This window comes from Vicia villosa, linkage group LG5 (assembly GCF_029867415.1).
Source record: "Vicia villosa cultivar HV-30 ecotype Madison, WI linkage group LG5, Vvil1.0, whole genome shotgun sequence".
NCBI lineage: Eukaryota > Viridiplantae > Streptophyta > Magnoliopsida > Fabales > Fabaceae > Vicia > Vicia villosa.
Genome location: NC_081184.1, coordinates 123,453,009 through 123,472,053, shown reverse-complemented (window position 1 = coordinate 123,472,053; position 19,045 = coordinate 123,453,009). Strand labels below are relative to the sequence as shown.

The 19,045-nt window shown below is 31.2% G+C and overlaps 2 protein-coding genes across 2 annotated transcripts; both read right to left on the bottom strand.

Moving 5' to 3' along the window:
- Positions 1–6,697: 6,697 nt before the first annotated feature.
- LOC131607206 (uncharacterized) lies at positions 6,698–9,063 on the bottom strand. The gene is made up of 5 exons (XM_058879227.1): positions 8,684–9,063; positions 8,130–8,575; positions 7,548–7,733; positions 7,337–7,444; positions 6,698–7,140 (listed from the first exon to the last, which is right to left on the bottom strand). The coding sequence occupies exons 1-5, from the start codon at positions 8,757–8,759 to the stop codon at positions 6,880–6,882; spliced, it is 1,077 nt and encodes a 358-aa protein (XP_058735210.1). The 5' UTR covers positions 8,760–9,063; the 3' UTR covers positions 6,698–6,879.
- Positions 9,064–15,715: 6,652 nt separating this feature from the next.
- Positions 15,716–17,173, bottom strand: LOC131607205 (uncharacterized). Its single transcript, XM_058879226.1, has 3 exons — positions 16,893–17,173; positions 16,549–16,780; positions 15,716–16,434 (listed from the first exon to the last, which is right to left on the bottom strand). Exons 1-3 carry the CDS (start codon positions 17,118–17,120, stop codon positions 16,016–16,018), a joined length of 879 nt encoding a protein of 292 aa, XP_058735209.1. The 5' UTR covers positions 17,121–17,173; the 3' UTR covers positions 15,716–16,015.
- Positions 17,174–19,045: the final 1,872 nt, after the last annotated feature.

Sequence of the window (19,045 nt, the reverse complement as noted above, 5' to 3'; positions counted from 1 at the left end):
AGCTTGCGAGACTACCTAAGAAACAAATGATTGTTGGATAAAAATTATGCGCTATAAGAGTACTTATGTAAAATGTGAATCAATATAATCTTGAGTTTGAACAAATGAATTCCAAAACATATTATTTACATGGCAACCTTGAAGATACAATCCACATGAACCACCTTGAAAATTTTGTAGAGGACAAGTTTAAAGTGTGTTTATTGAAGAAATATTTGTATGGGTTGAAACAAAGCATAGTACAAAGATATCATTGTTTTGATTAATTTATTTTTAAATATGGTTTTGTGAGAAGTGGTTATTTATGATAGTTGTGTGTACATATTAAAGAGCAATAATGAATTCATTTTCTACCTTATTCTATAATGAATATCTTGCTAGTAAAAGATCGTTAAGCTCACGAAAACTTTGAATGGTCATTTTGAGATGAAACATCTTGGTGAGTTTAAGAGGATCCTAAATATGGATATCATGAGAAATCACAAAAGAAGTGAATTGATCTTTTCTTGATCTAGTTACTAGAATCAAGTGATGGAGTGTTTTAGAATACAAAATTCTATGTACTCAAACCAAATAAGAGAATATGATGATGGAGAATACTTTTTATGCAAGTTGGGTTGGATGCATCGGGTATGGTATGGTTTATAGTACATCGGACTCAGCTTATATAATTAGCATAGTAAGTCGATTCATGGTAAATCTATGTCAGGTTTATTTGTGGCTTTGAAGTGGGTGTTGAGGTATTTAAATGGATCATCGAAGTATGGTTTGAATTAAACAAAGGGGGCTCAAGATAAAGATTATTTATAGGTTTTTGTGGATGGGGACTATATGGATAATGTGGAAACTAGAAAAAAATTGTCGAATTTTGTGTTTACATTGTTTTGAACGGTTATAAGTTGGAAAGTAACTCAACAATCGATAGTCTCTTTTTCTACTACTCAAGCATTATATATTGATTAATATGAAGGGTCCAAGGAAACCATATGATTAAAAGTGTGATTAAAGAGTTAGGGATCACTCAAGCATTTATGAAGATATATTGTGATAGTCAAAGTCTCGTTTAATTGGATAATCATCAATTGTATCAAGAGGACAAAGCACGTCATTATTTTTTTAAATTTATACGAGACAAGCTTAAGTTAAAGGAGATTATTATTGAAAAGGTGGTTTCGAAAGACAATCTAGAATGTATGCTCACCAAGTCACTGTCTGTGTCAAGATTCAAACATTTCTTGAACTTATTCAAGATAATTGAAGAGTTATTAAACCATGGAGATCGATAAATTAGCATCATCGTTTTCTAAGGTAATATGAAGATTTGTGGAGTGTGACTTACGAGGAAAATGGTATTGTCGTCGATCCATTGAACCCTTCGAGGTCACTTCCACTGTATAGAATGAGGAATTCTCGATTTAAGTGTAGATTTTCCAAAAGATTGGCATAGAAAATGGCGCATGAGCTTCCATTACCAAAAATATTTGTTGGCCAAGCGTTATCAGTAATGGCACATGAGAGTTTGCTACTTTGTTATCAAGCTCTTTGTCATATAAGAAAATAGGTTGTCAACCTTTTCTCAATGGTTATTTTGCTGGCTTCTTCTCTTGCAACACCATTTCTCTTTGTTTTCTTTTTATCGACTTATATGAGGCTTCTTCAGAATAATGGAACTCTTCTTAAACAACCCCCACGGTGGCCAATATGGTATGCTCTAGAGAGAATTTGTTTAGTTGGTCCCTTCAATTATATTCCTCTTTTAGGTCATATGGGCATGCCCTAATGTTATTAGGGAGTACCTCCAATAACTGTAGTAACTTTTCCTCAATGTTCATTAGAATGGGTGTAGTCTTTCTCATTTGTTGAACGCCCCTCAAGCGACACTGTATATGACTTATAGTTCGTTTTGTTCTTTATTATCATAATATTTCTCTTTTTTATCCACCTGACCTATTTCACTTCTTCTCCTCTATGGGATTTCTTCTTTTGGCCTCGTATCATTCCATGTGATCTTGTCTTGTCTTGGTGGAAAATTATGGATAGCCTCCCATTTCCTTATTAATTATTCAATAGTATCTTTCAATTGTATGCATTCTTTTGTGTTATGACAATTACATATGTGGATACAAAAGTATTGGAATTCGTCCACTCTAGGGCATTCTCGGATAGGTTTTGGCGTTTCAACTTGCTACTATAAAAAATATACATTTATGCATTCATGCGAGATACATTCTCTTGATGCGTTTAGAGGAGTGCAATCTTTGTATTTGGATGGCATTGTTCCTTTTCCCTTCTCGATTGGGTCTGGGTCTTTGTTTGGTCTCCTCAACTCCTCTTTTACTTGCCTCTTTTTCTCAAACACTCCTTCGTAGATTGCCTCATTTGCAACCAACTTTTCTTTGTATTGTATATACTTCTTGGCCCTTGTAAGTAGGTTTGTTAAAGGTTTTCGGCGCTAATTCTAATAATTTCGGCGAAATTAGCCCCCAATTGGAGTTTGAAACCTACCATATATTTTTTCTTCTCATTGTCACGCTTTTGATCAATATTACTTCTCCCTTGAACCTTTAAATGTAAGATTTTTGTTATTCATCTCCTCCCTATCTAATGGATCCCAAGTTTTCCAATAACTAGGGTTTCCTTCGAGGTGTCTTAAAGTGCACAAAAAACACCTATCAAATTCGCACCATGAGTCAATTGATTCGTTTCTCAGTTCTCTAAACCAAGAGATAGCCTCTGCTTTCAAATTCAAATTAAGGACAAACAACTTGATTTAGTTGAATTTGAATCAATACCAAATACCAAACACATGTTGCTCAGTATATTTTGGTTAAAAGTGTATTCGCATCTAATCCGTATGCTCGTGGTATCCACCACAAAAAGTATGATATGATATCTATCAATTACTAAATATCAATTTATTTTATTATTTAATCAGTCATTTATTAAATACTTTAAATGTGAAATGTTTTGGATGAACTTTACAGTGGCTTAATTCTATTTAACTTTTTGTTTAGTCATTAAAAATTCTCCATTTGATAAAGGGCAATAAGTGTTTGTTAGACTATAAGGTTGTTAGTGCGGGGCGTGAGATGAGTTTTAGAGAGAGAAGTTCTGCCCTCTCTCTAAAACTAGGGTTTTACTTTGTGGTACCAAAGCGCCGCCGCCGTCTCCTCTCCGATTTCGGAGCTTCTCTCCTCCATCATGGAGGCTCCCTCCTCCCTAGTGGAGGTTTCTCTCCCTTTGTGGGGTTTCCATCTCTCACTTCCTTTCCTTTGAACTATCCTTCACTTATGGTTTCTTGCCATATCCTTCCTTCAAGATCCACCATGGTTTCTGCCTTCTCCGTCAACAACCATCAGTTGTTCACAGCCGCAAATCCAAGTCCAGCTTCACCAACCATGGGGCCAAAGATTTGGAACAGCAACCACGGCAAACGACCTCCACCAGAGCCGCCACCACAAGAAGCTTCGATATCGACGAGAAATAGTGTTTGGGTATTGATTAATGTTTCTCTGTTTATTGTTATTCTGGTTTTCTGTCTGTTTCAGTGTTGCATGTTATGTTGTTTAGTCTATTTTAAGTGTGTATTCAAGATGTTTGTTGAAATGCCCCAAAGAGGTTTGGATGGAGACAATGTATTTTTGAGTAAAACTCTAAGTGTGGTCATTACAAGCCAGACTCTGTCTTCCACTCAACAAATGCTTCTTTCAAAGATGGCGAGTTTTTTCAAGTCAGAGAACCCGTATAATCGAATTGTGCGTGATAAAGTCAAAGAAATGATCCGTAACTGGATAGATTTAAAGATTGTGGTTCCCAAACTCCTTTATCTTTTGTGGAAGTTATTTGGTGGGTTGCTTGGATCAAGAAATTGGATTTGTAATGCTCCACTGTTTTTTAACTTCTCAAAATTGTTTGTTGTCCAAATCCTGATTGGCTTATTTATTAGAGTTAGTTTTAAAATGTGGATGGGAAATGCCCTCACACATTGTCTTTCACTATGTTTGTACTCTCTCCTTTTCATCTAATGAATGGTTATGTTTGCTATAAAAAAAAAGTGTTTGTTAGACTAAGGAGCCAAGTGGTCTATTTCGATTTTTCTAAACCAACCGAAACATTGAGATATCATAAACTAGTGGGATACATGTGCTATCGCACGGGGCCGTTTGGGTTTAATATTACGTGGATAAGATCTATTTTATAAAGTTATTCCGTATATATTTAAACAATACACATATTAATTGGATGACTATCGGAATAAAAATAAAACATGTAGTATGTTAAATAATAGTTAACGATGTAAGAGCTATTAATACATCCAAATTTTTAGCTCTTTAACTAAAAAAATAATTACACGTCGCAATATGTCATTTGTCAGTTTTTAAATTTGTTTTACGGATCATAAACATTCACATAATCACAAATATAAACAAATAATATGTAGCAACCTTTATGTATTGATTAAAGTAATATAACAACACTATACTTATTTGATCCAATATAAAAATACTTAGAACCCGTTTATAAAAACACTTATTTGATCCAACGCTGGGTAAAACAATTTTATAAAAATAATTAGTAGATTTTTCTTGTTTATTAAAATATTTGTAACTTGTTTCCGTTTATAAAAATAATTGTATCACCAATATACTTTTTCACATTTATAAAAATATTTTTAACTTATTCACGTTTATAAATATAATTGTATTAATAGTAGACTTTTCCCGTTTATAAAATCAATTGTATCAACAATAGCTTTTTTTCCGGTTATAAAAATACTTATAACTTATTCCAGCTTATAAATATAATTGTATCAACAATATTTTTTTCTAATTTATTAAAATATTTGTAACTTATTTTCCTTTATTAATATAAGTGTATCAACAATAGTATTTTCCCTTTTATAAAATATTTGTAATTTATTTCCGTTTATAAAATAAGTTAACAGTAAACTTTTCTCCGTTTATAAAATATAAAATATTTGTAACTTATTCAAATTTATAAAATATTTGTAACTTATTTGAAAATATTTGTAACCTAATCATTAATTTAAAAATATTTGTATCAACAATAATTTTTTCCCTTTATAAAAATATTTGCATCAAAAATAGATTTTTTTCGTTTATAAAAATGTTTATATTCAAGATACATCTTTTCCCATATTTAAAAAGAATGTCGTTTTAAAAAAATTGGATCAACAATATACATTAAAAAATAAAGTAACACTTACTTTTAATTTATGATAAAATAATTTTTTAACTTCTAAATTATAAAAAATTTAGTTTAAAATTTTTATTTTGTTTTAGTATTTTTATAACTTAGAAGATTAAAAAATGTTAAATTTTATAATTTAATATTTTAATATGGGCACCAACTATAATTTATAAATTGGTTCATTAATTGAGGCCAAACTTTTTAAAATAGATGATAATGTTTTTAATTTAAACGTGTTTCATATTCTTATTAATTTTCTTATAAAAATCTAAAACATTAAAAAAATATATTTTATTTCGAAAAAAGAATCTCTAATTTTAAATTTGTATAAATGATTAAAACAAAACTAATTTGTAGTATTAGAAACCTAAGGACCAATATATGTTATAAACATATCACATTAAAATAAATAAGTAATAAATTGTAATTACAATATTAAATGATAATTTAACCTTTATTATAGTTGTTATAATTTGATTGCATTTAAGATATAAACTATTAAAAATTGAAATTGAAACTTAAAAAACTACATTGAAAATTTGCATTTATTAAATGATAATTGAACCATTATTATATTATTAATTATTTGAAATTGCATTGAAAAGTAAGTGAATTATTCATAAATATGGTAATTTATATTTATTATTTTTTAAAAAAATGCTATAATATTAATAACATTAATAAAGTTTTAATGATATACATTTCTTCTATTTTAAAATAAATATTTTTCATATTTTTATACGTATTTTAAAATAGAGTATGTAATATTATAAATTATATATTAATTTTTAATATTTTTATACGTATTTAAAAATAGAAGTAATCATATATATATCTACAAAAGCTCAAAATAAATTAATCAAAGACTACCATATATTTTTTCTTCTCATTGTCACGCTTTTGATCAGTATTACTTCTCCCTTGAACCTTTAAATATAAGATTTTTGTTATTCATCTCCTCCCTATCTAATGGATCCCAAACAACTTGATTTAGTTGAATTTGAATCAATACCAAATACCAAACACATGTTGCTCAGTATATTTTGGTTAAAAGTGTATTCGCATCTAATCCGTATGCTCGTGGTATCCACCACAAAAAGTATGATATGATATCTATCAATTACTAAATATCAATTTATTTTATTATTTAATCAGTCATTTATTAAATACTTTAAATGTGAAATGTTTTGGATGAACTTTATACTGTGGCTTTACTGTATTTAACTTTTTGTTTAGTAATTAAAAATTCTCCATTTGATAAAGGGCAATAAGTGTTTGTTAGACTAAGGAGCCAAGTGGTCTATTTCGATTTTTTTAAACCAACCGAAACATTGAGATATCATAAAAGAAGAAAGAAAACTAGACTAGATTGATACTTCCAGGAATCTCAATTAAAATGGCACCATCAAAAAAACAGAAAAAGGTGAATACGGGAAGCCAAAACATCCTTAAAAACAATATTAATTAAATCTAAAATTAGAAAAACCACATCTACTCCAGCAAAAATTCAACTTATAATAAATAACACTTAAAACAAATATTAGGTAAAATTTCATTTCTTTCATGGGTAAACACAGCTTGCACTTCAAATATGCTGGAGAAGTTTAAATTTTAATTTAAAAATAAAAATAAAAAATGTACATCAACAATATTAAGTGTGTTAGTAACTTATACTATACAGTTAAGTACTTCAGACTCCGAAAACAATTTGTTCAGTTCAAGCATTTCATCATCTGTCCAATCACCTTTCCAAGCTTCATATTCAGATGGAGAGAGTTCCATGGATTGTCCATCTGGGACTTCAAAGGAGGTATTGCTGTAAAGCTTTAGAGATGGATTGTTTCTGAATAAAAAATGTATGCATCTTAAGACCGTTTCTCGTACATGCAAAGTTAATTGTCGTTCTAGGAATGAAACGAGGAAGTCCACCTGAATCCAAGCAATTAGAAACTTATTATACACAAAGCGTGTGTGGACTTTGGAGAATTTAGCTTCTCTAAAATAAATAAAGTGCAAAATGAGAAAAATACAGATTACTATTTCAACAAAATTCGTGATTAGTTATGATATAATTGCAAATGTAAATGTGAAGCCTAAATCATAGTATAATGAAAACTGCACGTACATGATTGGAGGTTAGAAGTGTAGAAATGGATGCCAACTTTGAAAGTGAGAATAGCATGACAACAAGAATATCTTCATTTGAAGAATTTGACATCAGCTCCAGACCTATCTGCGTCGAATAAGTAATCACATAAGAAATAAGAAAACAGATATATGTGATAGTTGTAAGAAAAGAAACATACAGGAAGTAAAACAATAAACTAGGTAACAACCTTATATGCTTTCTTTGCAACTGAATATGAGCACTTGAATTTTGCAAAAATTCGTGCTGCAGCCAACTTTATAGGCAAGGATGCTGCAGGTGAATTTATAATGTTAAACAGCATCTCCAATGTAATACATGCAAAATCATTGGATATCTCACAAAAGCAGCCGGCAGCAAACAATGACGCTCTTACCTGTAAAAACCCAATAGTCAATACAATATAACATATGCATTGAGGCAGATAATCAATCACAACATCGCGTCTGCAAAGAAGTTTTGGCTATACAAGGAAGAAGTTAAGAAAAGAAAATTAGAATACTTCAACATAATCAACCTCCTTCTGTATGTAATGAAAAATATAACACAATATCCAGTAATATCATCAATCCACTCCAATATAACCTCGGACATCAAATTAAAATTGCAGTTTCTCAATTGCATAATTTTTAAAATAGAAAGATAAAATACATGACAGGATATTTAAAGTGACATAATAATGTGTTAATGTAAATGAGAGATGTTATGAAGAATTATTTAGACATAGGCATCTAGAACAACAGCAACAATTCAAGCAAGACACTAATCTTACCTCACAATCATGAGGAGAAACAAGGCTGGAAAGTATCAAGTATCTTATTTGAGCATTGTCATTGGCGAAATCAGCCCAGCAACCAAACAGAACTAGAGCCAGTGTCTTGGACTCTGAATCTCCACTGTTGAAAACAGATTTTACCCGCCTCAACAACTCTAAGTGGTTAGCTACTCTGGCCATTGACAGCAACCCTTTACACTGCTTGTGCTTCCTGTTATCATGGTGCTTTCGCTCGATCAAGAAAACTCTGACAACAGAAAGCCTGATTTCTGTGTTGCCTCCCCTAAAAGCATCAGCAAGGCGTAAGAGAATAGCATTAGCAAATAGCTCATCTTCACCTGGCACAAGGTCGAACATGCCATTGGGAACAATACCAGATTCAAGTTCTCTACTCCAACGCTGAAGGTGGGGCCCCATTTGCAATATGGCTTTGACAGGTACACCTGATGAAGAATGAGACTCCGTGAAGAACCAAACAAGAAACATGGATACCAGACACAAAAATGTAATGCACCACACACAAACACACATATGATAGAAATGGCTTTCACCTGGTTTACCGGATCGAAGACCCTTCTCAAGTTGGATGCTCCATTCCATGGCACAAGCAGCACAAGTTGGTTCCATGGTAGATTCTCTTGTAAATAAAACTACAAGGAAGAGGCAGTGAACTCAATGATTCCAACCATTCACGCTCTTGACCTCTACGATTCTGATTTCGTTTCCTTTTTCACGGTAGCCATTGCGGAAACACTGTCACTTCTACCTCCTTCAAAATCGACCTTCTTAATCTTCGACCTAAAGCACTGTTCCTTCAAATTCTATCAGGCCGCCTTTATTTCTTTTGAAATCGACGATGATGGGCTCGGTTTCTGTTCTTCGGTGCCGATTTCAGGTGACTGTCCCCTTTTACGGTGCCATGGGATAGAGGAAAAAGAAAAGGTACCGGGCCTATTGGGCTTTAAATGTTTCTCTAATTTTGGGCTAATAATCGGCATCTTGCTATTAAAAAAAAAAGAGAAATTTTTTATTGACCCCTACGTTCTTGGTCACCCGCGGCGAAAAACAAAAAATACTCCTATTTTAAAAATGCATTTTCGAAATAATTTTTCTTTCAAAATTTTCCCTGAATTCGAAAATGCACGTCCGAAAACATCAAATAGGGGTGTTTTTGGATATGCATTTCCAAAAACACTCATTTTTGAGTGTTTCGGAAGTATACTTCCGAAAAAAGGTGGAAATAAATTATTATGAGTAAGATTATGCAAAACATAAGTTGGTCGGTTGAAAAATTCAAAGTATAAACACCCACATTTGATGTTTTCGGAAGTGCATTTCTGAATTTTGGGAAAATTTTGAAAAAAAATTACTTCAGAAATGCATTTTCGAAGTAGGGGTATTTAGGGGTTTTTGCTGTGGGTCACCCCCATAAAGGATCAATAAAGAAATTATCAAAAAATAAAATTTATCTTGAGCTGCCTTGAATTAATTATAAGTTGTTGCATATAATTGTTAACATCTTTAGATTACACCTTGAGGATAAGGTGTTTTTTCAAGATCAGTGGAATATAATGAATTAGGCCAAAGTCTAAAAGTTCATTATGATTAATAGGATTAAGTCACTATCCTTTCGAAGGATCTAGATAATGAATAATTGGTGTATGTCAATGTTATAAATAGGTGATTGGTGAATGTATTTATCATCAATGAAATGAATAGAAAAATTTGCTTTAGAATTATTAGCATTTTTAGTGTAGTTTCTCTCTATTTCTGTTAGCCTCAAAATCATGTTCATAACATACAACCGCACAGCGATAACTACAACACATGTATTAATATTTGGAGTGCTGACATACAATCCAGAAAAGTCATTCTTTCGATGAGAGACTGTGATAACTCAGAATTTATAAAAAAAAATAGTAGCTAGAACATTTTTGTTGTATTTTTGGTATGGATGGTAAAGTTGGACGCATGTTCCTTCTCTCTAGAAAATTTTTCCCCAATCCTCTAGGGTTTGGTGGATCTTCTCCACCTCCATGGTGGTCCTCTCCTTCCACCTCTATGGTGGCACCCTCCCTCTCTTTTGAGAGCACTTTCTCCTTCATTCCTCTTCCTTCTCATTCCCTCACCATAACTAAACTTCTCATCGGAATCTCCCTCTCTCAACCACTACCAACCGTCAAGTTTTCTTCTCTTCTTTTAATGCCGCCACCAAAACCACCGCCGCCAATAAGAAATGACAAGTTAGTTGTGATTTTTCTGCACACCTCAAACACAACAACAATGGATGCTTCTCTCCCTCAAGTAGCTGCTCATACAACTCCGTTGTCCGAAATTTGTCGTCCACCACCGAAGCCGCCATGGTTATACAGTATGAAAATTCTAATAGAGATATTTAACTTCGGTTTATTAATTTATGTTTTGTGTTTTTGTGTTTTTGTGGTAAATGATGCACTCTTGGTGTTTGACAAAATGTCTCAAAAGAGTTTTGTGTCTTATAGCATGTTTATGTGTGTCTATTGGCATTCATAGTTATTGAGGAAGCTTATGAGTTCAACATCTATTCCATAACTATCTCTAGTCATCTATTAATTTGTGAACATTCAAAAAATTGGGGCAATTTTGAGATCAAAGAAAGTCGAAATGTGCAAACACAAGTCAAAGAAATCATCCTTAATTGTATTTGGAAAAAGACTATGGATTCTCACTTCTACATTGTCATTGATGGTGTTTGCAAGAGAGTGGATTTCTCAATGATATGTTATTGGTTTTGATTTGGTTGTGCCTTAGCTTTTGAAAATTCTATGTATAATGTCTCTTATGACTATGTAGTGTTTTATGTTAGAAGTGCTTTTAAGCTATGTATGGAGTATGTTCCATTTCAATTGTCTCCTACATTTGTAATTCTTGCTTGATTGAATATTAATGAAGCTTGATTTTCTATCAAAAAATCAATAGGGCTCCTCAATAACACAAACAGTACTTCAAACTCCATTTCTTACTTGCATCACGATGCAAGACATTTCATCAAACAAGGTAGAGAACATTGACATAACAGTATTTTTGGCTGTTTAAATTCAAAGGCATGCAATTAGCACACTAACAGTATTTTTCTATTCTATTTGGTTTATCTAGACATTTCATCAAACATATAATGAGCAGCAAAAGAAAGAAACCATCTTTAACATAGTGGCCCCGAAAAATAGAACACGCTTAGCATTTCCAACCATAATCAATTGCTTAACACTCAATGATATCATGAAGTGTAGTATATCATAGTATGAACCTACGAAGCAGAGATAAAGTTGTATTATTTTCTTCGAATCGATGGTAGTCATCAATTGGTGGCAAACTCCATAGAAACTTTATGCGTCGTTAGTGAAGAGTTTCTTAGGTTGTATCCAAACCGTTCAGCTACCGCCACTTTTTTCAATTTTTGTAGTGTATATAGGAGTGTGCATTATTGTTACCCATAAGAAGAACCAGTCCATTTTAAAAACAGGTTTCATTCCGGATTTAAACCGGTTCAAATTGTTTTTAGTTAAAAATCAGATTATTTTATCACTAGAATTTCTTGAAATTGGCAAGATCCTACAACATAACTAAATAAATTTTTATTATTTTATATTTTTTCAATATTAGTGTTAGCTGAATTGTTTTAGATTTAGGAAAAAATATTCAACATGTATTGCCCCCCGTGTGCAACATGTAATCACTCCTTTATGAGATGTCTCTATAGAGGGTGTTTTTTTTCCATCTCATGCCTTCTCCTCGGCATTGTTCTTCTCATCTTTAATATAACATTTCGCCTGAGTCACCACTTCGGCCAAGGATGTAGCTGGTTTGGGCGAGTGGTTCATTGAAGTGTCGTGATCTAAGCTCATTCTGAAACGTTCTCATGAATATCTCTTGGTTCGGATGAACCACCTTGATATCCGCCTCGTTAAAACGGGAGAGGTACTCCTTCAAATATTTGGAGAGGATTTGGCGAATGTTGAATAGGCTAGTGGCGGTAATCTTTCTGTGTCTGATCGCGACAAGTTGACAGACTAACTTTTTCACTAAATCCTCATAGTTGGTGACAGAGATCTGGAAAGGCCCATATACCACTTCAAATCAGTGTATCTAAAGGTGTCAGATAGAATTTTGCATTTCAAATAGTCATATGCCCCAATAATAACCATTTGAGTGTTATGGATGCGACATGTTCAAATAGGTCATTGCACTCATCGAATTTAGCCAATGATGATAGCTTAAAGTTTTTTGGGACAGGAACCTCCCATATCTCATCTAATAAAGGTTGGGGATCCAACATCTTAAATTCCTCTACCAAGTCAGTTTCCTCTACCAACATCTTAAATTCCTTTCAAATCAAATCTCATTCGCCAAAACCTTTGAACTTCCAATCTTAACCAATTATCATTTCATGTTTAATATTCATTTTTCATCACATTTGTATCTCATTCTTACACTATTTCTCTCTACCTTAAACCTCTCCAAAATATTCATGACTATTCATCAAAGTTCGTCCATATTCATTAATATTCATCAAAGTTCATCCCTATTCATTTGAGTTCGTCAATTTTTCATAAAAGTTCATATGAGTTCTTCAACTTCATCATGGACACGGTGAAATCTTCTTAGAGCCAAAGAAGAAAACGTCCATGTTTTTAGTATTTTCCTCTAACTATGAACTTATTTTTCTAAAATTGCATATTTGTTGTTATTTGCATAATTGCAACATTAGTGTGTTCTTATAATTGACATTTAGTAATGTGAATGCATGTTTGATGTTTCTGCCATTATATGTGTTTTTACTTTGATTATTGCCTTTTCCTTTTTATCTTTATCAAAGAGGGATAACTTTATGTGATATCTTAAATGCTTACAAGTGTTAAGTTTTGAATGTAAGGGGCTTAAGATCTTAAGTCAAATTGTGTGCCACTCTATAAGGAATAAAATATCCCAAATATCAAAAGACACTTTGACTCGAGTTATAATCATGTTTGGCCCGAATCATGAATGAACTCAAAAGTCTAGGATTTTATTTGGGAAACGTGACTTGAATCACAATTTTGACTGACTTGAATCAAATTATTGATTTGAGTCACTCTTTCATTTGATTGAAATAATTTCTTTGAGTTCTGGCTCAAATCATTCTGCTAATTTTTCACCTATATTGTGCCAAATCTGTTGCACATATTAAAAAAACAAAAAATCTCTATAAAGTAACAATTCACTTTTGCAAAAATCATTCATCTTTACAAATGTTTTTTTGCAATCTCTCACAATCTTCGAAAAACTAGAAAAAGTTTTGTCAATCTCACGAGCTTTCTTTCAAATCATTCTTGAAGAAAAACTTCTTTAGTGTGGGTTGATTTCTTGAGTGTAAAAAAGTTTTTTGTGAGATTCTTCAAGGAAACTCCATCTTCAAGCTTTATCCAAAACTCCCATTGTTAGGGTCTCTCAACTATAATTGAGAGTGTGATTGATAATTATAAGGTACATTAGAGACTCTAATATTTTTGTGAAGCTTGAATGTGTTTTCAGATAGAAGAATTAATTTCTGTTTATAAATTTTGGATATTGACATCCACTGGAAAAAAGAGAAGACTTTGTTCTCCACGGGAATTTCAGTAGGATCGAGTGAAGATCATTGTAGGAGAAATCTTAGAGTTTCTAGCGCCTTAATCACTTCAAGAAATAGGACAATTGAATTTCAATAAGATCAATTAAAATCGATGTAGACGAAATCTTAGAGTATGTTGGTTTTGACAAAGTGGTTGGTTCAAGATCAAGTGAATATCTTGAGAGATTTGTAGCCTAGTGAGCTCTATACAGTAGAAGGAAAATCAGGATTCAAATCTTTGTTGCTTACCAGTTGGCTTTAAGTTTTCAGTTTGTATGTGATTATCTAATGTATCAAAAAGAAATTTCTAATAATTTTAAATTAGTGGAAGACAATGCTTTTTCAATTGTTTGCTATTTGAGACTGGACTGGGTACAAGCGAGAACAATGCATCGAACCAATATAAATTTGGCGTACAATTTTCTCTATCCCTCTCATTTAATTTCTGCATAGTTTCATATTTTTAGGTTTTAATTGATTTTTAGAATTCCATGATGTTAGATTTTACTACTTATAGTGATTTTATGTTTATGCTTATGTTTGTATTAGATCTTGTCTGCGAAATATTCTTTCTGGTGATTATTTTGGAAATATTTAATTGTAGAATGCTCTACTAATTAATTGAGTTTTTTACAAACATCTTGTTTAAGAATTAAATTAGATTAATTGCCATATTATTGGTTACTTGATTGATCATTTGTTTATCAGTATTCTATTCATTTGCATACACACACTCAAATGTGTAATTTGATTTGTAAACTCTTTTAATCTCCCGCTCTCACGCATTTTCTAAGCTATGAGTTTTGAAAATCTTTTTAAAAATAATTTTTTTGGAAAAGTTTATTCTATCCTCCTTCTAGACCACTATACTCTCATATCCAACCCAACATAAATGTGATGTGGTTACAAAGAAATTGAATGAGAATTTTGAATAGTCAGTTGAGAAGTTGTGATTAGGTGTGGTGTTGTAAACCATTGAGGAATCGTGATTGGTTAAGGGTTTGTGATCCAAACGTGTAGATCTTGGCATTGCATAGGTTCTTCATTGACATGAGTGATAACTAGCGAGGTGATATCTTGAAGGATGAGAATCATTGATTGAACATTAGGAGCAATGTTGCAATTGCAAGTTGCTATTGAACAGACCATCGAAGAAGGTAATAGAAAATGTGTTTATAAAACTGTTACAACTGTCAGAACGTTAAAAGAAAAAATGTTGCGGAGGCGCAAAGAATAATACCAAAGAGAGTCAATAAAGAATTTGTGAGAATCAAAACATTGTTCCCACAGACAGTGTCACTATTCTGTATTTGAAAAAAATACGTGAGGGGGTTGAAGATTATCATTGTGGAAAATCTTTTAGTATGGTGGTTATGGTCTCCCGTGATCAAATAGGAGGTATTTAAAAGGTTAGCACTTTGACGCTCAAATCAACATTCAAAAGATGTGGAACTCTTGCAAGTATGAATACATATAACCCTTAAGTGTGACTCAGAGTCACGTTTATATACAAGAGATGATTAGAACCATTTCTAGTTTATCTAACATGGAGGGTATATAGCTGTTGGATGTGATCAACAGTGGAGATGGGTGATAAGACAATACCATTGTACATTATGGTGCAGTGAAGGTCCACATGTTTATCAATAACTCTCTCAACTAAATTGAGTCTATGAATTAAACTATTATTGATAAGCTTTTGACCATCCGAAACCCGAAACAACATGTAATTATGTTTTATTGAGTAAAAAAAAGAAAATAAGGCTTTATCCTTAGATTTTATTTTATTTTTAAAATTTTACATCGAACTTAAAATATTAAATATTGTTAAATATCAATCCAACCTTTTAAATTGCTTCATTTTCTCATCTAGCCATTTTAATTTTTCTTAACACAAAAAGTATAATCACTTTATTGAAACTCATAAATGAACTTCAGGAAGAAACCATAGTACTCTTCACATGTTTAATAGAAATCGCCTAACACCAAATATATTAACTTACTAAATTTTTGTACAATAATTGAACCTAGTCACATAGCTATTACTAAATTTTTGTACAATAATTGAACCTAGTCACATAGCTAATATCATATGAAAACTAAATACGGTTTTTCAAAACTTCGTACAAATCTCTTCAAAATAAAAGGCAAAAATACATTTTATTATATGTTTAATATCACGTTAAATTTGTCAAAATTACAAGAAATCATTGTAGTTTTAACAAATTCATCATGATACTAAACATATACTCAATCAAATAACTTCAATCGCGGGTCTTGCAATGTTTTCTAGCATTAAATCACAAGTGAGCAATGAAGCCTTAGGTCTTGTTTGCCTAGTTTCATATACTTTAGGCAACGGTTCCAAAAATGACTTATCACACTTTCCAACCCACTTAGCTTGCATATACTTTAGTTTCCTCCATGGAGCTAAATGCAATTTCTTCTCCTTCATACATTTTTTAGCAGCTGAACACATTATCTTAACCAATACTCTTAACCTCTCTGATTTTCCAACAAAAACTTCTGGTAATCGCTTCACTAATTGATTGTATTCTTCATTCCCACGTGCCATCTCAAATTCACCTCTAAAGTTCATTTCAATAATCACTTTTATTACACCTCTTTTAGCTTTTGATGAATTTTCAGTCACTTCCAAATATGTATGCTCTCCTATATTAAGAGAAATAATAAATAAATATATATACATTAATTATTCAATAAATTTAAAAATAATTTATGTATCAGAATTTCGTAAAACTGAAAAGAAATCGCATAATTACATACCTGATGGAATCTCTGATGAACTATTCCATTTAGATTTGCAAATTGCGGAATTGTAACCGAGATTCGATAATCGGTCACAAATTTCTCTAAGCAAACAACTCCGGCAACTCTTAACTGCCACGACCGGTCTCCGGCACAGGCATATCATCTGAGACATGTTTGATTCTCTCATGATCTCCTTTGTAGCTTGCCTAACTTTTGCCTCACTTGAGCTACTTTTGCACAAAGTTGCCTTCACAAACATAAACAAGAAAATGAGAAGAAAAAAAATTGAGTTTTATTTTTAATGGTGTCATTAGTGTATATTTTAATTAGACTAAATTAAGTTAAGTCTGTAATAATACCTTGAGAAGTTGATCTTGTTCTTCCCAAAAAGCCTTATCTTTTTCCATGGTACAAATAGTGTCATCTTCTTCGGAATCATCGTCGATTGCCTCATCGTTGCCGGAGTTGGATGAATTTTCCGATGAGTCTTGGAATTCCTCCCAAAATCCAAAAACTGTGTCGGCAAAACTGACTTCATCGGAGCTCCGGTGAACAGATGCCGGAGGAGTGAATAATTGTTTATCCATGAGACTATTATATAGTGATATTGATAATAATGAAATGAATGTGAATTGCTATGCCACTATCACACTCTATATATACATGTATTATGTGTATATGTTAATGTCACACTAGTTAATAATTTAAGTATAGATTCATTAAAAAATTAAAAAAGTGTAGTATTATTTTATTTTATTTGTCATGTGGTGTATTTTATGGAAGACCTTTTTGATGAGATCGGTTTTGAATGTCCGCATATTCCATCCATGGGGTGAGGTATGTTCTTTTCTAGAGCATAATATGGGAATGATTTTCTGACTCAATAATGAGGTTTGTTGTTATGATATAAAATCATAATTGTTATTGAAGCAGTGAGATGGATCGTGAAAAGATGTAAGATTTCCTGTACGGTGGTGTGAGATAGATTTATAAATTTAACATTTCAACATTTAAGTTTTTCAAAAAATTAAAGTAAGGAGAGAATGAGGATTGGTTTAAATATTTAAAATAACCCATTTTTATCTTTATATATGTGGTGAAAAGTGTCTATGAGAGACTCAACTCGTTATATAGACAACAACATGATTGATTTAGAATATGAGTGATGCATTAGATATTAGAATTATATATTTTTGATGAGAACGAGTTTTACATTCCTTTCATTTATTATCGTCGTTGAACTTTTCATCTTGAGTTTTATGAATTACTTTATAATTTTTTTATTAAAACTATAACCATATACATGTGAGGATACGATATAACATATCTTAAGATATAAGTATATAAATTTGAAATTAATTATTAATTTTAAAATGATTAATAATTATAAAAACTCAGTTGTATTAAAATACAGAATGAAAAAAAAAGTGACCCATGAGATAAAAGAAAAATAAATATTTAATATTTGAAAATAAATACTTTATCATTTAAATAAAGGTGATTGTTGATTAAAATTTTTATCATTTAAATTAGTGTATTATTAGTGTAAACTAGTTTTACACCACACCACTCAACTTTGTCATATTAATATTTTAAAATTAAAAGTGTGACTTAGCAGGATACACGTCTGTGATTGGCTGACACTGTAAAAATACTTTACACTATCAGTGCATACTCTTTTTTCTCTTAAAATAAAATATGTAATGTGCTAATAGTGACCGGTGAAAATAAAAAATTTATTTGATATAATATAAAATATATTTATAGACAGATCTATTTAATAATTAAAATTTAAAATAAGTTACTAAATTGTTAAATAAAAAATAATTATATAAACTCAATTGTATTGGATAATCATGCAAAAAGAAAATAAATTGTGAGAAGAAGAAAGAAAATAATTTTTTGATATTTTGAAATAAGGATATCGTCTTCCAAATCAAGTCAAATTTTTGTTTAAAATAAAATAAACATCGTGCTGATAATGATCTGTAAGATGAAAAAAACTATTTGATGCAATATAAAATGTATTTAGATATACATGCATAATTTGAAATGATTTAATTAATTGTAAATTAAAAAATAATCATATAAATTAAATTCTATTAAATAATTATACAAAAAAAAAAGAATCGTGAGATGGAAAAAAAATTAATATTTAGAAATAAGAATTTTTTTCTCAAATTAGGATAGTATTTGATTAAAATAAAATAGATATTGTGTTAATAGTCACCCGTAAGATAAAATAAATTATTAATTTTATTTAAATTAAAAATAAATTATTAGTATTTTTAATGATAATAAATAAATAGGGAGAAAAAATTAAAATGAATGAGAATGTATGAGAAAAAGAAATGTGAGAGAGATTTGAAATTTTAATCAAGAGAAAGAAAGAGTAAATATAACATTTAATTGTGATTTAATTGGTGAAGGTTCGAAAATGAATGTCACATGTCATTTTTAGAAAGGGTTAAATATATACTCCCTCCGTTCCTTTTTAAGTGTCGTTTTAGCA

Bases quoted from the DNA above. Each gene is read 5' to 3' on its own strand.
- LOC131607206 (XM_058879227.1), bottom strand. From the start codon at position 8,759: ATGGAACCAACTTGTGCTGCTTGTGCCATGGAATGGAGCATCCAACTT. The intron at 7,445-7,547 runs GTTGTTACCTAG...TATTCGACGCAG, and splicing joins TTGCAAAGAAAGCATATAAG to ATAGGTCTGGAGCTGATGTC. The intron at 7,141-7,336 runs GTACGTGCAGTT...GCTTGGATTCAG, and splicing joins CACTTCTAACCTCCAATCAT to GTGGACTTCCTCGTTTCATT.
- LOC131607205 (XM_058879226.1), bottom strand. From the start codon at position 17,120: ATGGATAAACAATTATTCACTCCTCCGGCATCTGTTCACCGGAGCTCC. The intron at 16,781-16,892 runs GTATTATTACAG...ATGTTTGTGAAG, and splicing joins AACAAGATCAACTTCTCAAG to GCAACTTTGTGCAAAAGTAG. The intron at 16,435-16,548 runs GTATGTAATTAT...CTCTTAATATAG, and splicing joins TTCATCAGAGATTCCATCAG to GAGAGCATACATATTTGGAA.